Source organism: Hemibagrus wyckioides, linkage group LG05 (assembly GCF_019097595.1).
Source record: "Hemibagrus wyckioides isolate EC202008001 linkage group LG05, SWU_Hwy_1.0, whole genome shotgun sequence".
NCBI lineage: Eukaryota > Metazoa > Chordata > Actinopteri > Siluriformes > Bagridae > Hemibagrus > Hemibagrus wyckioides.
In genome coordinates, this window is record NC_080714.1 from 5,459,769 (window position 1) to 5,473,574 (window position 13,806).

The following is a 13,806-nucleotide window of genomic DNA, read 5'->3' on the forward strand; positions in this document are numbered from 1 at the left end:
CCCTAGCTGAAAAAGCCCCAAAACTGGAGCACGAGGCAGTGCTACTAAATGCAACCGGAGGAGTTTTGACTGCCAAGAGGGAAGGAATGCACCGCTGCAGTGCCCTGGAAGTGAGGGGTGGATTATGCAAGAGTGGCAGAAGAGTTTAAAAAAATAAAGTAGTATGTGTGTGTGTGTGTGTGTGTGTGTATGAATACTCAACCTCTTACATTATTAGTACTGAATGCAAATAAGTGTTAAACGCACGGCCTCAGAAGGGTGTATAAATATGCTTTGTGGTCGTGTAATTTCCACATTTGTAAGTGCTCACATGCTCTCCAAGGAAGTGACAAATCCAAGGACCAACTTGTTAACATGCTTTTAAGGATGTGGGTGCAGTGTTCAAATCTCACGGCAGATTAAATATCCTAAAATACAGTTTCGATTGACCCTATTTTAGTTAATACTAAAAAAAAAAAAAAACCCACACAAACAAAAACAAAACATGAGTACAAGTTTTACTTTTAATGAGCTTTCCCTGATTGTAGAACAGTTGCATAAGGTGTAAGATCCAATTCAGGTATATGGCGTCATCTAATCTTTAAAGTGTTGAGTAAGGAACTGGAGCGAGGCCACAGGACCAACAAGTTCAAACTTCTCCACAAACGCTTGAGGATCCCAGTTTCCTAAAGAGTGGAAAAAAACAACAACACACAAATATAATAAACACAATTTCCTTTTTATCATTTATTATGGTAATCCTGACAGATACAAACAATTAAGCATTGCCCTGTGTAGGTGTCACTTGACTTTGTGAATCCATCAGGATGGAGTGATGGAGCTTCTGGATAGTGATTTTTCCACTGTATTTTTTTTGGACTGTATCTATGCAGAAGGTTCTTAACTAGTCACCTTTTTTTATCTGAAGTCATTTACATTTAAGACCCAATCCACTGACCTAGTGTTTCTGTAACATGATGCTTCTGGTGCTGTCACCATATTTGGAACAGAATTTCTGGCGGTGAAAGGAGGCGAAAGACTCATCTTACTTCGGAATACAACTATGACAAAGCTGATAAAATAGATTATGATCTTTATGTACTTCCCCAGAACTGCTCATTCCATTTAAACTTACAGACATGCCAAATCTGTGTTTTCTTGATCTATATTTATCTCACGCACAACCCCTCACACTGCTCTGGAGAGTCTCAAGGCTTTTAAAAGCATAGAAACCTAGAGGCTATCCATGTCTGGCTGGGCGTGAGAAGAGGAGGAGGAAAATAAAAAAAATGTCAGTGTAGACATGGTTGATATTACAACTAGCAAACTAAGTAGCAAACTAACTTACTAACTTGATTAAACTTTCAAATGGTAGCTAATTGCTAAGATAAACTTCCTTAGTTCATCAGATAACGTATCCCTACGTAAATACTGGCGTTTAATATAAGCACCAAGTCACACTGTGTCAACAACTGACTAACCAAACTAGCCTTGTGTCATAATCACAATTATATACATACAAAGACTAGTACCGATAGACTAGACTAGACTGACCTGTTTTCACTTTTCATTTAGTGGTTTAATTATAAAAACCTCTCATGTCGCCTTCAGTCTACCTACCTGGTCTGTTTTGCTTATTTTCTAGATCAGTAAATAAATTCTGAATATATGGCCACGGTGAACTTGTGCCCCTCCTGTCACTCCGACCGTCTGGCCGGAAGCTGTGAGGGTATTTCAGTTGTAGTTTCGTTGTGGGTTTTCAAATTAAGACAAAGCACATGACAGCAATCACGATGATGGCGGAACATTTTAAAGAGAAACGGTGGTTTATTACTAGTGCAGAACTTTAACTGCTCCTCTGAGAGAGCCCACCTCTTTTGCTAACCTGATACTGGCCTGATTCAGTGACCGAATGTTCTTTACATGCCTAATGCTAAATGCTAATATACTTAATTGAAAGACAGAGCTTTGTATGTTTCTCTGATTTGTAATTGGGGGGTGTCACTGTGATTGTCTGGGCCCTGAAACACTTATATACTAAAATAAATGCTCAGGCTGTTGTGGTGGCAACAGGAGAATGAGAGATTTTTGGCAGGACAAGTGGGTAAATACCAGTCGTAGCTCCGGCTGCTATGACAATATCTTATCCTGATCGTTCCTCTGAGCTAATGACTAACTGCACACACACACAATCACATTTGGAACTAACAAGTTCCAAAAAGCTGTATTCCCTCCATTTGTTTATGCAGAAGCCAGAAAGACATCGCTTACAATATGAGCTAAATCTTTATTTCTAAGTTCTGAGTGAAATATTTGTAGAGTGAAAGTGATTAGCCTTTAACTGCTAACAGAAAATGCTAAGCAGTGGCATGTAATCAAATTTCCCCCTCAAACAGAACAAAGAAAAAGAGGGAACAAAATAGATGACCGATTTAGAAGTGGTTAAATCTCGATGTCAGTTCCATTCACTGACTTGATCTGTGTCTCCAACACACATGAAACACAGATCAGTGGCGGAAATGCAGCAGTGGTGAAAAGGGAAAGCCCGTCGTTGTACACACAGAACAACATGCCACATCCTGGAACTATCTGAATCTGTATGTGTGTGTGTGTAGTCGCCTGTATATGTTTGCATGCAAATACGTGTGGGAGAGTGTAAAAATATGACCCGAAAAGAAAAAAAGAAAAAAATAGAAAGAAATAAAAAGGTCATGTTCACCCACAGAGAGGCAGGCCAGTATTAATATAGCGACTGTCACAATTCTTGTTGCTCTAACCAGTACAATTACCATCTCATAGCCTCCCATTAGAGGTGAGCAAGAGCAGAGATGTGACAAAGTGAAGGGCACAGGTGGTGTTTAGACGAAAATAATAAGCACAGACTAGGTCCTGCTTTTCGCTCAATTATGAGATGCTGGGAGTCAGGTAAGTCTGTGAGAACAGTGTGTCCAGTTCTCTGGTGATTAAGTGTGAGAGATGGAGTAAGGGGACCTGGCATTATGAGGTCAGGTGACCTTTGGGCCTTCAGGTCTGAGAACAAGGGGAGATAATGTTCCGCCTCTGCACATACCTAGCCCCATCTGACCCTACCATGGTCGGGGCACCACACACACACACACATACACACAACCACACACACCCTTATCTGACCACCACTAGAGATTAACAGATGTAAGGCAGTGTCATGGTGGAACCTTCTAGATCCAATGAATGTCAAGTGACGTCTTTTATCCACTGTCTTAAGTTTAAGAACACAGAAGTAGCTAGTTGAAGTTTTTGGGACCTACTTGTACTGTATAGCTGTTATGTAATATATGTCTGTTGAATAAAGTTGATCGAGTCATGGAACTGGTTCACTACACACATCTTATTTTAATACTAACAAATCATTTTGAAATTGTAATCATTAGTGGGTCACATGACCATATCATGTATGTAGGCTAATCCTGAGTTAGGAACTTTTAATTTCGTTATTATTTTATAGTTAAAACTATTCGGTTTGGTCATAGGAGAGAATACAAAAAAGACTAGAGAAAAACCATAAAACCTTGTTTATCCCACTCAATAGAGTGGAATTGTTTCCAATATAACATAAACTGTGTTACCCCCCCATGTCTCTATATAAAACCGATCTTGTCCAAATATGGAATACGTTTGACAGAAAAAATCTCCAGCGACTTTAGCTAGATTTTTCAACCCAAGAGCAATGACCCCAGAAACATTCCAGTAGCTCTTGTGATACACAATCAATTTGTCAGGACATAACTATGCATGGGTTACATCAGCTAAACACACAGCTAAAGCTGATGTTGACAGGGTGGAGTGACTTCAAAAAGCTTTCATGCTATTCACATACATGACGTTACCTATTTTCTGCCTTCTTTTAAACACACTATTCCGCACACATTCATCAACCTAGTCGGTAAACGTCCAGTCAAGCTTAACAATTATCTAAATAATACTATTGTTGGCCTAAGACCAATAACTTTAGTGATCCGACTCATAATGATACCGTACAAAATATGTACCGTAGATAGGAACTAAGAGTTCATAACTTGTTCAGCATTCAAAATAACTTTGAAAGAAAGCCACATCATGTACTGTGAGGTTTGACTGGAAAACAATAATCTTGCTTTCACTTTTTGCACTCTTTGTCTGATTGGCTGGTGACAACTCTATTGTCAGTGACCACAGTAGCTCTAATTCTGTCATCATGGAGCTAACTGGGCAGAGTGGCGGATTTACTAACATACAGATTTACACACGGTTCCAAAAATAGTGTCGGCAGTTTGTGTTTGGGCTAATTTCAGCACGCACAGACGCACACTTTCCACTTCCCCGATCTGTCGAGTCATGGAACAGTGAGAGATAGGAAGTGAGGAGCTCTGTGGTGATTTCTTCCTCTCTTCTCAGCCCGCTTCACCCCTCCCCCTTTTGACAGGTTTGAGCAGTGCAGGAAGTGAAAGAGATGTCTGCCCTGAAGATACTTTTTGTACTATGATGTGGTTCAATAGGTTTACCGTTCAAGTGGCTGTGTAGCATTTAAGACATACAACAATCAGCCAAACCAACTGCCTAATATTGTGTAGGTGCTTATGCCACAAAAGCATGATCTGTCGAGGCATGGATGCCACAATATCTTTGATGGTATCTTACACCGAAACTTTATCAGCAGATTGTGTAAGGTCCCTTTAATAACCTTCACTCCCCACACGCATCAATGAGCCTTGGGCATTTTTACCAGTGGTCCTTCCTTAGACTTTTGGTGGGTACTAACCACAGCATACTGGGAACACTGCACATGACCTGCTCTAGTTGTCTAGCCATCACAAGTTTGCCTTGTCAAAGTCTCACAGATCCATACACCTGCTCATTATTCCTGCTTCCAACACATCAACGTGGAGAACTGACTTGCTGCCTAATATATCCCACCCCTTGACAGCTGCCACTGTAATGATATAATCAAAGTTATCCACTTCACCTGTCAGTGGTTTAATAGTTATATCTGATTATTGTTTATCGTAATCTTGATATACTTGGCATTAGTGTGCTGATAGATCTCTGAATATGCTGTATAAGAGAAACCTGTTGAGATCTTGAAGGGCTACACTCTCACACATCTTCTGTGAACATGACCTAGATTGCACTTTGTGCTAGAGTAACCTTTGTAGGAGGTGTGTTTGTGTGAGAGAAAGCATTCAGGGGTTTTTCAGATGTTAATATAGACAGTATGACTCATGAAAACATGGAGGACCGATGTGGCACGCCGCTCAGCTGCCTACACACACACCCCTCATTCCCTTTACTGAGCATCTTCAATTGCAAGAACGCAGCTGCTCTTTCAACAATCCCATTAGTATCACCAAATTACCATACTGTATCATTCTGAGAAGATTTAGTCGTAGAAAAGAAAAGGAGAAATAAATGATCGGATCAAGTCCTATATATACTGTATGTGCTGGGCCATGAAAACCTTTTACAGTCTCACATTTTGACATTTTTTTTATTATATTTAATTTTTCAAACTACAGATTCTTGCCTGTCACTCAGCTACACATAGCATTTAAAGGTCGCAAAAATAAAAAGCGAGAAAATGTCCACTCGTAGGAGCATTGTGGGCTTTATAACAAAGGGTATCTGATTACAAACTAAATTTATCAGGTTTCCCTACATTGCTATCAAACACCAATCAAAGTGTGGCGTTAACTGTGTGAAAAAAAATCACTGTTTTTTACCACCATATGTATTAGACTAGAAGATAAAAAGTGAATAAAATCTTTTTCAAATTGTTTTGTTAAGATATATTTTCATTTTCTTCCATTTTAGGTGTCAAAGTACACTATATTGCCAAAAGTTTTGGGACACTCCTCCAAATCATTGAATTCAAGTGTTCTATTTCCCATTTGGGAAAGAATGGGTCACTCTCAGGAGCTCAGTTTCCTCACTACTAAATATTCCACGGTCAACTGTTAGTGGTATTATAACAAAGTGGAAGCAACTGAGAACAACAGCACCACAGCCATGAGGTGGTAGGCCATGTAAAATCACAGAGCGGGGTCAGCACATGCTGAGGTGTACAATGCGCCAAAGTCACCAGCTTTCTGCAGAGTCAATAGCTACAGACATCCAAACTTCATGTGGCCTTCAGATTAGCTCAAGAACAGTGGGTAGAGAGCTTCATGGAATGGGTTTTAATGGCTGAGCAGCTGCATTCAAGCCTTACATCACCAAGTGCAATGCAAAGTGTCGGATGCAGTGGTGTAAAGCACGCCGCCAATGGACTCTAGAGTGACCAATCTGGAAATCCAATAGACGAGTCTGGATTTGGCGGTTGCCAGGAGAACTGTATTTGCCTGACTGCATTATGCCAAATGTAAAGTTTGGTGAAGGTGGGATTATGGTGTGGGGTTGTGTTTCAGGGAATGGGCTCGGCCCCTTAGTTAATAAACCAAGTAATTTTGGACAATTTCATGCTCCCAACTTTGTGAGAACAATTTGGGGATGACCCCTTCCTGTTCCAACATGACTGCGCACCAGTCCACAAAGCAAGATCCATAAAGACATGGATGAGCGAGTTTGGTGTGGAGGAACTTGACTGGCCTGCACCTCAACCCGACAGAACACCTTTGAGATGAATTAGAGCGGAGATTGCGAGCCAGGCCTTCTCGTTCAACATCAGTGCCTGACCTCACAAATGCGCTTCTAGAGCACTGGTCGAAAAAATTCCCATTACCACACTTAAAAACCTTGTGGAAAGCCTTCCCAGGAAAGTTGAAGGTGTTATAGCTGCAAATGGCGGGCCAGCTCCATATTTAAAGCTATGGATTAAATATGGGACATCCTTAAAGTTCATTTGCTTTTGCAGATATAGTGTATATTATGTTAAAAATTGAATTATGTCAAAAACTGACATTTCTATCTGTTTCAAGATTTCCAAAAGTTTTGGCCCCAGTGGCATCTAACAAATTTTCCCAGACTGCTACAAACTGCATATTTGCTGCATAAAGTATTTTCAGGAACTTAGAAATGCAGAAATTGCCTGTCCTGAGAACATGTAGGCTCCTAAATAATATTATTTACTGCTGTAGTGTTTGAGAAATGGTGTTTGTTGACCCTATTGTGTGTATCATCATCATTAAATCAGCCAATATTCAACTATAATACCAACTTTAACTCTCTTCCACCACCCTCCTTTTTTCCCCTACCATCAGACAATTAGGATCAGAAAAGAAGCTTGAGTAGTGAAGCCCCTGGTGGAGTACTGGGACAGAGCGGCTGAGCTGTGCTGTAGAGCTGGGTTTGGCCCTGGCAGCAATGCTTTTGATTAATGGCTGCATTGGTGGGTGGGAGAAAAGGCTCAGATGTGTCATTACCACACTGCACTGCTGCTAATGGCTTCAATTACAGTTCATTCCCTGCTGCTGAGCTCGCAGGATCAACCCGCTGTGCATGTGGAGCGCTGCAGGACGAAACAGCTAGGCACAGGTCTTTAGTGAACTGGAGAGGAATTAGTTATTAGCAACTTTTGGGGGGACAACTAAGGTACGATTCAGATAGGAGAAGCTTTCTGGACATGTTGCTGTAGGATATCTCTAGTAATAGTAACAATAAGAGATAAATTAGAAACGGTCATGAATGCGTCTTCACAATGCACGTGATGGTCGAAACAGTAGAAACTCCACACATACTGTATACAGTGGGGTCCAAAAATAGTTCCCCATTTAAATGTAAGCAAAAATGTGATTTGACCACTTTAACTGCTCTGTACAAAAGGTCAGCATTTCCTCATTGCCTAATTACTTCTACTTCTAATAACATTCAGATGGATTGGAACTAAAATTGGATCATAAGGTCTTGTGGAGTCCATGTCAGCTTGAGTGGACACAGCCATAACAGCCAAAAGGGGACAGAACAAATACTAAAAACTTTCTATTTTTCTGTTGTCATTAATATAATTGCAATTAAAATTGTATTTATTCATTCATTTTTTGTTGTTTTACAGTTTAAACCTGGTGTTCCATGTGGTATTGGTGAGAAGCGAGCCCTTCCTGGACTAAAGAAAATGTGCTGAACCTCTTTCCCCACAGGATATAACCACTGCAAATAAACAACAACTCGCATTACCGACTAAACTTGCAGGTAATAATCACATTACTCCACCTCTGTATGTATAACTAATCCTGTCCGAATAGGGCTCGAGTCTTCTGAACGTCATCAGTTATGAGAAGAGAATGAGAACACTACAACTCACTTTTTACACTATCCTATTACTCTCCAGCAGTCCTCCTCTGAAATAATCCCTAAACTAAAGATGTTCTGAAAGAGTTTCTGTGCAGTAAAGTGCTCGTTTCAGATATACATATCTGATTATCGGCTTAAGTGCTTGTACGTGATGAGCATTACGCTAACACTTGACTCTCTCTTCAGAATGAATGCACCTGACTTTCTCAAGCCCCCGATGGAATATAACAGCGATAAATTAGCTCAGGCTCGGAGAAGCAGTGCAAATGCCATGGGTTCATGAAGTCGGTGTAGACGCTGTGGTGCTGTTTCACCCACACACCTAAGTCTACAACAAACAGAAGCACTTTACTACCTACACACTTCTTTTTAACCAGAACAATAAGAGTGTAAGACCACGCCAGGGTGCGAATGTGTAAATGACCTATTACATGTTGACACTGGGCTGATTAAAGGAAATTTGAGTGCTTGAGGAAATTTAAGTATAAAATGCATCCAGGACATTAAATTCTATGCTGCAATTCTAAAATCCTTGTTGATCTTTTGTAAGTTTTAGGTATATCTTGTTCCAAAGTAAATCTACTGTACATGATTTGCCATTAATGATAAGAGTTTTACTTAAATAAATATTATTAACAACTGGAATGCTTACAAACCACCAAATACAGTAGAAAAGAAACAATGCAGTCTCCTTATTGATTCTACAGAATTTTAGCTTAAAATACACGGCAGAATATGCTGAATATGCCGATTTACCAAGATGCTGACTCAGAAATCTGCACAAGCTCTATAAATACGAATGTTATTATAGCTCTGACTCAGTAGAAAAAAACAAATTCAAGTGTCCTTGTTGTAACAGTGAATTCTAAACCCTATAACTTGATTTCTACTTTTTCTTTGGACCTTTTAGATCTCAAACTGAAATCTCAGAGAACAGCTATAGGGAATATCTTGAGGTTTTTTTTTTTTTTATAGATGCACACACAGAGCATTTTTGTTTAGATATCTTTAATATTTAATGGTTGGATTATGTGGGCTGGTCAATCACAGGCGAATCAGCAAAAAATAGCCACCTTAAGATACAAAAAAAACAAAAACAAAAAACAGGAGGCTGAAACAAGGACCTGGTCCTCACAAAGGACAGGCTCTCTTTTATAACAGCAACTCTTGGACACTCTTATCCAAGCTCACACACTTGTTAACAATAGTTGAAATACAATATGCATTTTAAACAGGTACTAGAAACTATTAAGCACTGATGAGAGTGGCATGGAGAATAGAAAGAAAGAATGATCTGTGATATCATTGGACGTCACTGCTCTGGTCATAAGGTCATGTTGGGTATTTATATATAGAGTGTTTAAAAGAGGGTCTAAATTAAGGATGTCCAGCATTTTTGTCACTGTATGTACCTGTGAAGAGGACAGAGAGACAGAGAGAGAGAGAGAGAGAGAGAGAGAGAGAGAGAGAGAGAGAGAGAGAGAGAGAGAGAGAGACAGTGAGAGAGAGATGGACATCCAAATGGCACAACAGGGAGTGTGAGGACTTCGTGTTCATTTCGCCACCTCCACCAAGCCGTGCCCACGGCCGACGGAACCCCTGGCACTGACACATGCACGTAAACGCGTGATCGAGAGAGGCTGTGCGGAGGAGTGGGGATTCCCCACCAACATGCTCTCTCCTGCCTACTGCACACTGGCCGCCTCCATGCACCCCCACTGTCGCTTGCGCAACCACCAGCTGTCACTATCCATCCACTGACCCACATTGTACTTCCTACACACACACACACACACACACACACTCACGCACACGTACACACGCACACGCAAGGCCTGCAGTCTGGGCGCCAGGCCTGATCTTCACCTCTTGCCGTCTGTAAGAACGGTAGAAGATCAAAGCTATGAGAGCGTAAGGGCTGGAGTTGAAATTGAGTTGCACGACATTAGGGGAAGTGGAAAATGACCATTAGGTCTAAACAGACATACATACACAGCACACACGCATATGCAGGGACTGGGACAGAGACAGAGTGTGTGTTGAAGTCACCACTGGGGAAGTGGAACATGATCATTAGACGACTCCACACCCACAACTGAAGGCTCCAAACTCTCCAATCAGATCAATTAAACAATTAATGTCATGGCAGCATAAGAGATGTGGTCACTGGCTATGCGCAGATGACAAGCACTAATCTCCATACATCCTTATTACACTGTGACAGCACTTCCACAAGTGCATATATCTCACTGAAGGCCTGGAAACACTAAACCAATTGTATTTTAATCAACAATCTGGAAGGAAACTTACATGATGACCCTCACCTGAAACAACACAAAGGAGATGACTTAGCGCAGTATGTAATAGGGGGTGTGAAGCTATGACACTATCTGTAACTTTAAACACAAAGGGGGCGTGGCTTCTAACTCGGACAATTCTTTCAGCCTCAGCTAGATCACTGAAATTCATAACTGGTCTCACTTAGAGATGTGCATGGAACTGACCAGGAGGAATGTGGTCTTACTTTGAGACCAGATGCCCTGTGAACATTTCCAGCAATCTTTCTAAAAATCCAGCCTCATATTCTTATCTGTATTTGTTTATGTTTAGAACCCATTATAATCATCTGTTTGAGTATTTGACTGGTCTTTACTGAAGTGTGTGTGTGTGTGTGTATGTGTGTGTGAAAGCTGTCATATCTTTTGGTGCTCCACAAGTCATGAACACTAGTACTAGGGTGTGTGGTCTAGGAGTGTATTTGGGAATGCCCTGCTATGAATAACCTGTGGTCAAAAATAGAAGCTGACGCCTCGGGTGCTGCATTTCAAAGCAATGTCCACCCTTTTTCTTTAGAATGATAAAGTTCTAAGAAAGAACATCCTCCAAGCCATTTCTGAAGCTTTACCACTAAATGCTTGTTATACTGCACACCAGACTTTACCAGGGAAAGACAACCTTTCATAGCTCACAAGAAGGAACCGGGAGAACAGTCTGAGAATGGCCTAGAACAAACTCTGAAGGAATGAATGTGTTTAATAGATAAAAGTTATCTTGCATGTCCTTTTTTGAAAACTCAGGACTAACAAAAGGATCGTTTATATTAAGCTTTGTGTAGCAAAGTCCCTCCTGATCCTTTTATATATTTGATCTATAGCTGCTCTTTCGGCTTATGATGTCGAGTAGTCTATTAAGTATATTACATTTCCTTTTTTTTTTTTTTTGTTCAACAAAAATGATCAAATTAACCGAGTGATCATCTCAGCGAATGAAAACAAAACTTTAATTGTATTTCCTGCGAGTGACTTAGAGAGGAAGAGCAACAGTTTGGCATTATTTCTGGGTGTTCACCATGAAACTCCTCAGCCACTGCAGGGTGGAGTGGCATTTAAGTGTTACTCCAAATTTCTGGAAAGATACCACAGCAAACGTTTGGAACCCGTATCTGTCGATAAAAAATGTATAATACTCATGAATGTGTAAATGTAAATAGAAGGTCAGTCATATTCAGTCCAAATGTTGGTCAGGTGGTCAGTTACACGGGTACATAATCCGGGGTCCAAATTCAGATTATCTGGTCTACACAGGTCTAAACCACCACCTTAAAACACAGGCACTTGTCTTTAATCCTGATTGCAAAAGGATATGGACTAAATAAGTAACTAGCGTTTTTTCAGCTAAATAAATAAACATAAAAAGCCTAATATGATGATAATGATTGAGAAGATGGTAAAGACTGAAAAACAGCTAATATGAGTCTAGTATACCGCTGCATGTATAGTCCAAGTTGGGTTTAATTTAGTAAAATGTCTTCCACAGTGATTCTTCTGGAGCATGACACAATGTGATTACATCAAACTCTCCCACATGTGCTGGACTTCATAGTGTGCTGACACTGCACAAGAAATGTGGGTCCAAGTTTATAATCATGCCTGGGCTTCATTCAAACTCCACCACGTGTACTTGAGTCTTGTGTAACTCTCAACTCCGAACACGTCTGTATCTTCATGCTAAACTCGTTTTGACGTTACTTTCCCCCCAAAAAGTCGAATGTGATGAAAAGATCTTCCCAAACGTAAAAGAAATAAACAATAAAACTCTCCAAAGTGCACCAACTTCAACATGGATTTCATGTCAAACAGCCTCCGTGTTAATAAGGTAGGACTGGCTGCTGACGAAGGTGTCAAAACTTCAAACGGAGTGAAGTGCGTGTCTGACAGTGGGCCTACATTACTGAGTCTCAGGACTGAGCTGAAGCGCTCGCTGAGTGGCGCAGACAGCATGACACTCCCCCTACACACACTGCTGGCCCACACACTTCACACGCTAGGGAGAGGGGTGCAGAGGAGTACAAAGTCAAGACAACAAGCAAACACTGAAGAGAAAAGTGAAGTGGAGTCTGGGGAGAATCAGCGAATCAGAAAGAGAAATGTGTCTACGTTTTTTCCCGTCCGCTTGAAATGGAATTGATTTTGCCTTCACTCTGTAATGTCAGGTTAAAGGCTAAATCTAAAATATAAGTAGTCAATCCGAAACGCTTTGCACTATAGTCTGGATATAAAACGAATGTGGTTGTAGAGTCATCACACGTGTGAGGTCCACAGCAACATCCTTACAGCTTCACATGCAGTCTATTAAACATTTCTAATGCAGTTTTTTCCCCTATTTGTGCTTACAGTAAATCAGCTGACATGATGCTGCAGGTGCCGATTCCCTTGACACACTGCAGTTTCACTACTGACTTCTGAGTTCCACCTGATTTCAGTGAATAATGTGAATAAAACATGTGAATGGTGGCTCAGAGGTTAAGATTTTGGGCTATTGATTTGGAAGGGTGAGAGTCTGGTCAAGGTCCCTAACCAAAGTACTGCTTCAGGGGGGCTATACCATGGCTGACCCTGCCCTCCGACCCCAACTACCCTTAAGGCTGGGTTATAAAGAAGAGCATTTGGTTTGTATTTGTTTGTGTGTGACAATAAAGTTCATGGTTTGAGCCTTGCAGTTAATTGTAGTAAAAGGATTTGTGTATTTTTTATGCGATTTATTGTGCATTTCTCGTAATTTTACCTTTAATGACAATATTTATTAATTTCATATTTCATGTTTCTTTTCGTGCCCTCACCTTACAGACTCTCCATCATTCTCATCCTGTGTATATTTAATTGATCTATATCACTACACAACATATATTTTGACATAAAGGACTGCCACAATTTAATCATTTATAACACCAATACCAATTCTATATAATTTTAAACCTCATTTCTTTCTGTAGGTTACTAAATTTACTACCATGACTGAATATAATCAACATTAACTAGCGTTACATTGGATATCCATCCATTTTCTGTACCGCTAATCCTACACAGGGCCACAGAGAACCTTGAGTCTATCTCAGGAGACTCAGGGAACAAGGCAGGGGACACCCTGGGCAGGGTGCCAGCCCATTACAGGGCACAAACACACACACAGTCACCCACTATGGACACTAGCAGATGCCCTTATCCAGAGTGACTCGTATTTTTATCTCATTTTATACGACTGATTTAAGCGCCTTGCTTATGGGCCCAGCACTGGTGGTGCTGAGAT

The 13,806-nt window shown here is 40.6% G+C and overlaps 1 protein-coding gene across 1 annotated transcript in view; it reads right to left on the reverse strand.

The window, feature by feature from the left end:
• Nucleotides 1–485: 485 nt before the first annotated feature.
• LOC131353219 (phosphatidylethanolamine-binding protein 4) overlaps nucleotides 486–13,806 on the reverse strand; it is an 80,213-nt gene continuing 66,892 nt past the window's right edge. The window contains exon 7 of the mRNA XM_058390059.1: nucleotides 486–665. Within this exon, the coding sequence (XP_058246042.1) occupies nucleotides 574–665 (92 nt within the window). The 3' untranslated portion in view covers nucleotides 486–573. The remainder of the gene's footprint in view (nucleotides 666–13,806) is intronic.